Source organism: Pithys albifrons, chromosome Z (assembly GCF_047495875.1).
Source record: "Pithys albifrons albifrons isolate INPA30051 chromosome Z, PitAlb_v1, whole genome shotgun sequence".
NCBI lineage: Eukaryota > Metazoa > Chordata > Aves > Passeriformes > Thamnophilidae > Pithys > Pithys albifrons.
In genome coordinates, this window is record NC_092497.1 from 80,634,021 (window position 1) to 80,642,949 (window position 8,929).

General features: G+C 48.6%; 1 protein-coding gene across 1 annotated transcript; it reads left to right on the forward strand.

The window, feature by feature from the left end:
• The first annotated feature begins 1,799 nt into the window (after window positions 1–1,799).
• On the forward strand, window positions 1,800–4,876 carry GAS1 (growth arrest specific 1). Its single transcript, XM_071581321.1, has one exon. The coding sequence runs from the start codon at window positions 2,851–2,853 to the stop codon at window positions 3,811–3,813; it is 963 nt and encodes a 320-aa protein (XP_071437422.1). The 5' UTR covers window positions 1,800–2,850; the 3' UTR covers window positions 3,814–4,876.
• The last annotated feature ends 4,053 nt before the right edge of the window (window positions 4,877–8,929 follow it).

Consider the following 8,929-nt stretch of genomic DNA (forward strand, 5'->3'; position numbering starts at 1 on the left):
TCCTTTACTCCCCCTCCTGGGAGGTCCGAAGTTCAGCTGCTGCCTTTCCTCCCAGAGTCAATAGCCTGCTTTCTGCTCCAGAAATAAAGCAGCCGACCTGGAAGGATTTTGTAGATGAAGGCAGGAGCTGGGAAGGGACAGAGCTCGTCCCCCAGCTGTTTGCAGAAGGTAGCCCCACTGGGAAGACAGCCACTCCTACTCTCCCGTGCTGCGGAAGCTCAGGAGGCCCCAAGGCGCAATGCTATTCTATTGCACTCCCCTTTCTCAGACTATGTCTGGAACATCCCAGCAACCAGGGCCCTTTCACTCTAGCCGCACTGTAGACTGGTTTCCCTAGGAATCACCGTGCAGCAGCACTTTGCATAGCCCCAACCCTAGCCACTCAACTACCCGATTACCATCACTGACAGTGTATCATCACCAGTGAACAAGGCTACAAAGTAATGCATGAATGATCCCAGTGTAATACCAATGTGCATTTACTGCACCCTGCCTGAACAGCATCTGGCATTTTTAATACCACCATTCAACAGGAATTAAAAGAAACAGATAAGTGGATGAAGTCAGGTTTTCTAAACGTAGCTTTCCCAGATTTAAAAACACAACTTTTGCACCAGGATAGGCAAAAGTATACTGAAGGAGAAACACGAGCAGCTTGTAAAATTGACGACAAAGGAGGCAAGTCCTTATGAATGCTACTCAAAACATCAATCATACTGACTCCCAGGCACACCACACCACCATTACACAGTCCATGCACTTTCAGACAGACATCATTCCACACCACGTGGGATTCCAAGATCCCCGAGTTTCTGGAAAACAGATTTTGTCTTAATTTTTGTGACAGATGGAGTTGATAGTCTCAGGATGAAAAAAAGCGCCAGTTTTGACAGGCAGCAGATACCGATGCCCCTTGTGGTTGGAGACGATGTTGCTTCGGAATTAAGGTAGCACTGAAACGAAAGGCAATGGCCAAATGCACCACTACTTACTTTGTTATGCTCCTCTCGTTGTGCCTCACTATTTTTGTGTCCACTTTCTTATAAGCAAAGCAAAGTGAACGGAGGACTTCAGCAGGTATTTTGCTTTCAATGAAAACTCTTTCATAGATTTTTAAAATCTTACTAGTTGGCAGATAAAGAACTATACTGAGATCTACTGTATTTCTGTCAACAGGCACCCTTGTAAGTCAGTGTCTTAAAACCGCGCACAGAAAGCTCAGGAGAGAACCTGAGGTGAATGAGTTTAAAATAGGTAAGTTAGGCGGCAAGTGGAAAGTTGCAATTCTGAAGGCACAGCAGAGAACTACTCAGATGATAGCAGTAGACCACTAGTAGAGTTAGTTTTGCTCTCCCTGAGTGTGCTAGCACACTGAAGATGGGGCTCTGTCTTTATTTCAGTAAGAACAAAGTTGGTCCCATTTTGAGTCTGATCCTTCCTACCTTTCTGGAACTGGCTCTGCCCTGACTTGAATCACTGGGAGGTTTGAGTACACGCGTCACCCGGGCTGGCGACCTGGTTTTTTTACCCCCATCATTGTAAGGAGCAGGACCAGAGTCAGGGCAACGTCCCTGCAACGGCGACACGGATGGTTCCGCAGCGGGCCCCGGCGCGGTGGTGCCGAACGGCCCCGTGGAGCAGCCACGGCCCGGCCAGCCCCGGGGCGCCGGCCCGATCCGCTCCCGGACCGCCTCCGGCCCCGCCGCCGCGCCGCCTTAACGGGAGGAGGGGCTCCTCGGGGGGCTGTCACTCTCCCTAAGCCTTTCCTTTCAAGCTTTGAATGTGAGCTGCCCTCTAGCCCCCCTCTCTCCTTCCCTCCCTCCAGCACATCGTAAAGAGAAGGAGGGGGAAAAGAAGAAGGTTTCAACAACAGGCTGGGCCAATGGCAAGTGGCGAGGCAGGGAAAAGGGGCCGAGCAAAGGGAGAAAAAAGTGGAGAAAGGGAGAAAGAGAGTGAGAGAGAGCAGGCTGGGGGGGATGTGTAAAAGAAGAAGCGTTGCTAATTTTTTTTGTTTGTTTGCTTTTCCATGCATGCATAATGGAGCCTAATCAGAGCACGCTGCTGCTGCTCGGAGGGCACTTTTGTATTTAAAGCCTTGCAAAGAAAAAAAGATCCACAGACGGATCCGCAGAGCAGCTTGTAGGGCTTGTTGACAACAGAAGCAGTACCAGTCGCCCAGAGAAAGAGACTGAGAAGGCTACCTCCTCTCGTTTCACCGTGCTCTCGTCTTGATAGCGGGGAGGGACGTTTCTCCTCGCCACCCCAAAGCGCGACCCGTACCGAGAGGGAGTGAGCAGAACCGGGACTGTGAATGGGATCGGAGCCACTGGCATGTGCAGAGATGCTGCAAGAGAAGAGTTAAAAGTTCCCGAAGAGGCAGCAGCAGCTGGGCATTTATTTCGTGGGGAAAAAAAAGAAAAAAAAAGGAGACGGAACTGCATGAAGATTCAGCAGGACAGCACTATGAGCTCTCCCGGCGCAGCCTGTGATTCCCCGAGCGCACTCTGGATCCGCTGTCGTCCGAGCCCCTGTTTGCACTGACTCCCCGCACCTTTCCGGGCGCCTTTGCCGCCGCAGAGCCGAGCCGGGAGCAGCGGGTGAGGGGCACGGGACGGCCCCGGGCGCCTGCTTCGTACCGCGGCCCCGCCGGCTTCAGCTCCCGAGGGCAGGAGGGCCCGGGCCCGGCGTGCATGGATTGATGCGAGGGGACCTCATGCACACGGTCGGCGGGAGTTTTGGACACTTTTCCGCGGGCTGCAGATCCGTCTACTGCTCTTCCTTGCCGCCCCCCTTGTCTACCGCCGCCTCTTCCCCGCTCGCCCGCGGCTGCAGCCGCCACCCCCGTGCGCAATGGTGGCCCGCTCGCCCACACAGCGCGGAGGCGGAGGGCGGCGCTGGCCGCGGGCGGCCGCCTGGCTGTGGCTGGCGGCGGCGCTGGGCGCCGTGTGGCCGCCGCGGGGCTCGCTGGTGCAGGGCCGGCGGCTGATCTGCTGGCAGGCAGTGCTGCAGTGTCAGGGGGAGCCCGAGTGCAGCTACGCGTACAATCAGTACGCAGAGGCGTGCGCCCCGGTGCTGCTGCAGCAGAAGCCGCCGGCGGCGGGCGGCGGGGACGGCTCGGCGGGCGCTGCAGGCGCAGCCGCCTCCTCCAGGCGGCGGTGCCCGAGTCACTGCATCGCGGCGCTCATCCAGCTCAACCACACCCGACGCGGCCCGGCGCTGGAGGACTGCGACTGCGCGCAGGACGAGAACTGCCGCGCCACCAAGCGCGCCATCGAGCCCTGCCTGCCCCGCACCAGCAGCCCCGCGGGCGGCGGCGCGGGCGGCCCCGGCGTCATGGGCTGCACCGAGGCGCGGCGGCGCTGCGACTGGGACAGCCGCTGCAGCCTGGCGCTGAACCGCTACATGACCTACTGCGGGAAGCTGTTCAACGGGCTGCGCTGCACGCCCGAGTGCCGCGCTGTCATCGAGGACATGCTGGCCGTGCCCAAGGCCGTCCTGCTCAACGACTGCGTCTGCGACGGGCTGGAGCGGCCCATCTGCGAGTCGGTCAAGGAGAACATGGCCCGCCTCTGCTTCGGCGCCGACATGGGCGGCAACGGCGCGGGCAGCAGCGGCGGCTCGGACGGCGGCCTGGAGGAGTACTACGACGAGGACTACGAGGAGGAGCCGAGCCAGAAGGGGAGGGACGACGCGGAGGACAATGCGGGCGCCGAGCCCGGCTTCCCCGTGCAGGCGGATAGCGCCGGCCGGCCCGCCGCGGCGGTCGCCACGGTTCTCGCCACCATCTTGCTGCCCCTGCTGCCACGACTTTAGCATCTCTTCCTCCCTGCATCCCTCCCTCCCTGCCTCTCTCCATCACTGTCTCCCTCCTTTCCATCGCCGGGCCGGGCCGGGCCAGGCCCCCCGCGCCGAGCCGCCGCGGGCATCCAGTCGAGCCCGCCCGCGGCGACAGGGGATCCGGCCGGCGGGGCCCCCCGGCGCGGAGCGACTTGAAACGTTCCGGTCGGGGATCCCCCGGCCCATTGCCCTGGCGCCCCGTCCCCCCGCCTCTCCCCCTCTCCCCCTCTTCCTCCGCTGCTGCCGCAGCCCTTGCCCTTCCTATTTCCCCGGCCCGGCCCTGAGTCGTGGCTGGAGCGGTGGCCGGAGTGCAGGGGCCGCTCGCGTTTCGGGTGTTGGTCTCGAGTGTGCACTATGCAATTGCTGCCACCCTGCCTTCGTGTTACCAGCGAGCGAGGCCGCCAGCCGCCCCCCAGTACGAACCGGGAGTCAGGGCACGCTGGTAGTGAGGGTCTTTCAGGCGTTTTTACATGAAGGTTATTAAGAGGTGAGCAAACACATACTTGCTGCCAAAGCGTTGCCGTACTGATTGTGAGCAACTAGATTATCAATCGCCGCGTCTCGCGCTTTGTGATGCAGTGGTGCCCGAAAAGGGGTTACACCGCATCTGGCGTTAATTAAATTTAGGGAAATAGCAGACTGAATAAATTCGGTGGTTTACAGCACTCACTCTTGCACACACATCTTCCCTGTAACAAAAGCATGCCAGCAGCCGTCTCTTTCTGTGTAACCTAGCGACATTAAAAAAATAATTTTTTCAGCGTTGTTGGCTATAATGAACAATGCAACTTTTGTTTTAAAAGAGCTCTGCACTGCCATCTTTGAAAGACACTTTTAAACTCGAGAACATTATGTACAAATGTCCTGAAAAGTTTTATTGCCTTGTCATATCAGGGTGCCGACCTCTGGTAAATCTTATATTAAAAAAATATTTAAAACTGGGATTTGTTACCAGTCGCTCTTCATTGTATATAGAATTCTATAAATTGTATGCTTTGGGGATAATTTATTTAAAAAATAATAAAAATTTTTAATTCCACATCCTGTTTGCCAGATAGCTGCATTTGCTATTTGTTTCTGGAAAGGTACAGATTTAATTTTATGTGTAAAGGGATACCAGCCACACTGATTAAGTGAAGTATTCTCGAGAACATCAAACGTACAGTGTATTTTACAGATTGAAAATTAACTTTCTTATTTGGAGAGACTTTATGAACATGTTAGAATTGTATAAATGCATTTTTGAGCTGCCTTAAACTTTGTATTTTTATAGGAACCATAAAAGAGGCCCGTGTTTTAAGTATGTATGGCTTTTTGTATTTTCTAAACGTGTAAATTAGTAAAGAAAGAGCTTTAAATAATGGATGCGGTGAAATTGTTTTCCAGGGACACTTGAACTCTCAGAACTCAAGTTGGGGGTGGGAGGGGGAGGCGGGGATTGAACCACAGAATAACAAACCAAAAAACAGTACACAAACAAAAATCTCTGTCTGCCTGTAATACTTTACATAGATGTAAATTACTGCTATTCTTACTTTAATGAATAATTACATGGTGGAAGTAAATACAACTTTGAAAGTACTACTTTAAATGAGTTGTTGATTTTATAATGCGTTGGCATGGTAACTTGCCAGTGCCAGGAGAGAGTAAAGCAATTCAAGACACTGCTGCTGTTATCTATGTAGAATTACTAGTGCACCACTTTTTTCGTGGAGGCACGTTGCTCTCACTGACGCTCGCAGAAACGCTCTTAGGCGTGCAAACAAGTGGTGAGAAATGCATCACACAGAGGTGGCAAGCGTTTCGAACAAGGTTTCTCTTGGGGCAGGCAGAGGGAAGCAAGCATCAAGGCGGCTGCAACAAAAAAGTTTACCATTCAGCCTGCCTTCTCCCACAACGAAGAATGCAAAAGTAAACACACTGAAGGGATCAGCAATTACTAGATCTTGTAATACTGTTCTTAGTAGTTGCTTTGCATCGTGCTGAAGCCTGGTTTGCTGCCAGAGCTACTGATCTACACTCAAACGCCCTTAGATAAATAATTACACTCTTAAGCTGTGTCGAGTGCTGATACACTTGACCTTGTAAATAGAAATGTTTGCAGTAGGAATAAGCTCCAGCATTGGAAAATCTTTTAAACATTAACACAAAAGAGAGAGCTCAGTCCTCTGGGGATTTGAGTTTGGACTGTCAAGCTAGGCATTCACAAAAAAAAAAGGCAACCAAAAAAAACCGGGAAAAAGTTTATTTATCTTCCATTCCGGGTGTTTATTTAAAGTTTTTTATTTTAAAGGCTGTAATTGGAAGGCGAGTCAGAAGTTTAAAAGCTACCACAAATAAACGTTGACTGAGGGGTCAACAGATTAGCAAGATAGTGTCTTTTTCATCTTACCAGATCTTGACAGAGCACAAATCCACATCTGTCTGTTGTATAAATCAAGAAAATTAGAAATCTCTGCTTCTGGATTAGTTATTTCAATGACACATTATTTTATTATTTCTTGAGGGTGTGAATTTAATTATGTTGCCCAGCAATAAACGCACACAAGTGCATGTGCACATGCGTAAACCAACCCCAAATAGTTGTGATAGCAAACAAGTGTGTGGCTATGGTGTGTGGCTATGATTTGAAGTTTGTTTTTAAAGTCCTCTCAACGGTTGAGTAAGCTTATTCTTAAAACAAAGCTGGAAATTGTTTCTTCAGGAGGACAGAGTAGTTGGATGAGACTTGTAAATAGACTTGCTTTCTGTGCAAAGTGCTGCGTTCACAATTGGTTTGGGATGATACTAAGTATTTCCTCACAGGATGACCAGAAAGGTGTTTTCAGTTTGTCAACAGTTAGCCTCCACAACGACTATTTAACTCCTTGTTGATGAAAAATTAAGTCCCAGCTAAAAGCCTTTATTTTTCTTCAGTTAGGAGTAAAGACATTAGCACTAGAAAAGGACTGATAATTAACTGCCACAATAAACTCAAGTCTTGATTTTACAGGCTCCTGTCAAAAGCATCTGCCTGGAATAAATCAACACTGAGCACCAGTAGGCAGGGAAGACTCATCTGTATGCTTCCTTCTCCATAGAAAGTGGATTGTTTAAATAATTCTACAGTAATTACAGCTGAACTAATTCTATTCTATGAGCTTCTCTCCATAAAGAGATAACTCTGGGTTTTGTTGTGTTATTGAAGTAAGCACGATTTTCAGGAGAAATGGCTGCCTGTTCGAGCCAACAAAGCCTGTGCAGATGTTGATGTCCATCATATCTGTATGTCTTTTGCTTGATTTTCAGACAAATGGAAATTTTTGAAATGTTAAGTAATGTAGCAAGGACAGATTGAAGCAGGGAAAAGACTTCACATTCCCTGACGGAGATTTTTCACAGGAAAGGAAGTTCTCTTCTTTGTCTGGGTATTTGCCAGTACTCTGTGCTGGAGTCCTGTCCAGCCTATCTTGCAGGGGAAGAAGGAACTTTCCATCATTTCATGTAAAATAATCCAGTAGATTCTGCTCCCTTTTCATTCCCAGTTACCAGGTTTGAATTCTTGCTGACAGTTTATTTGTCTTTGCAGGCACTTCAGTGACAAATGTTTAAGGGAGTGTGGGACAATGATGGAGAACAAGGAGGCAGTTCATTGAACTGACAGTGACCATACAGTAAATAGAGGGAGATTCAGGCTTCACTGATCACTCAAGCGCACAGCAAAGCTTTTGTATGCAATCACAATGGACATAACATAAGGTCTCTGTTTATTTTTAACAATATACACCAATGTATACAGACAGGCATACATAACTTTGAAATTGTTATGAAACTAACCCTTACAATGGCCGTAAGCAAAGCTCTGGTCTGGCCAAGTCTTTTCATGGTCACATTGGAAGGCATCATGAATTTTAGTTACAATCTTCTCTCCACTCCTCTGAAGAGCTACTGGTGTACCAGATCTCTCACTGCAGGTGTGCATCTATATGGCGTATCTCAGATAGGGCTGCAAAGGTGGCTGTAGAGAGCTTTGCAGGTGCAGGACAAGGCATTTCATCTCAATGCAATGCAAAACCAGTACTTATTTTTTTGTTTGTTTTTTCTTTTGAAGGTTTGTTTTTAATTTGGAAGGTGAGAGGTACTTCAAAATATCCAAAGTGCTTACGTTAAAAGTAGTGAGACATGAAATCATCACCAACTGAGTCATGGAAAATGCTTCATAAGTTGACTGAGTTGCATTGAATCTTCAAATGTTCCTAAAAAAAGCTTCAGACCTTCAAGTGATTTTCTTTCTGTACCCATTAATAACATCACACACTGCCTGTCCTAACGTACCCATTGCAAGTCCTCAGGAAAAGTATGTACTCATGCAGGAAAAAACGTTTTCAACTAGGAAGAGTAGTGCTTCTCTGTGAGATTTCATTTCTGTGATGCAGATTTGTAAGCACTAAAGTCGAAAGTTACTGTATTTTACTTTAGGCACTGGCTGTAGTAGACAGTTGAAAAGGCTGACATTGACTGTCTGAATGACATAAGTAATGTGCTATTAGCATAAATACTTTCTAAGACATCCATTTAATCAATTTCTTAAATAAAAGAATGATCTACTACAAAATAGTGGACTGTATACACTATATTTTGGCACAAAGATGGTCATTCTCCCACTAGTAACCAGGGGCTCTAAATAAATGATTTCAACAATGTTTTATTAAAGGAGGACAAGAGCCCTCGAGCTGCATTAATCGGGGAGAAGTCGAGTGGCACTTTTGTTATGGAAATGTTAAACACATAATAGTTCAGGCAAACAATGTGGAGCCACTTCATTCTCTCAGCCATGCTGACACCTCTTAAAGAGGAACTGCAGGGAAGGATGTGGGAAAGATTTGCTTTCTGAGGAAGCTTTCAGCTAATATTTTGGATATTTACCTCCAAAATTCAGCGAGTGCAAATGTAACTGAAGGGCATAAAAATAAAACAATAAAGAGAGATGATTTTTTTAGCTACTGCTAGTGATGAGAGTTTGGTGCTTAAAATCAAAATAGTCAATGACAAACCCCTCTTCTCTTTAATGTCTCTTTTTTTAAATGAGTTTATTATGAGCCAAGTGGATAAT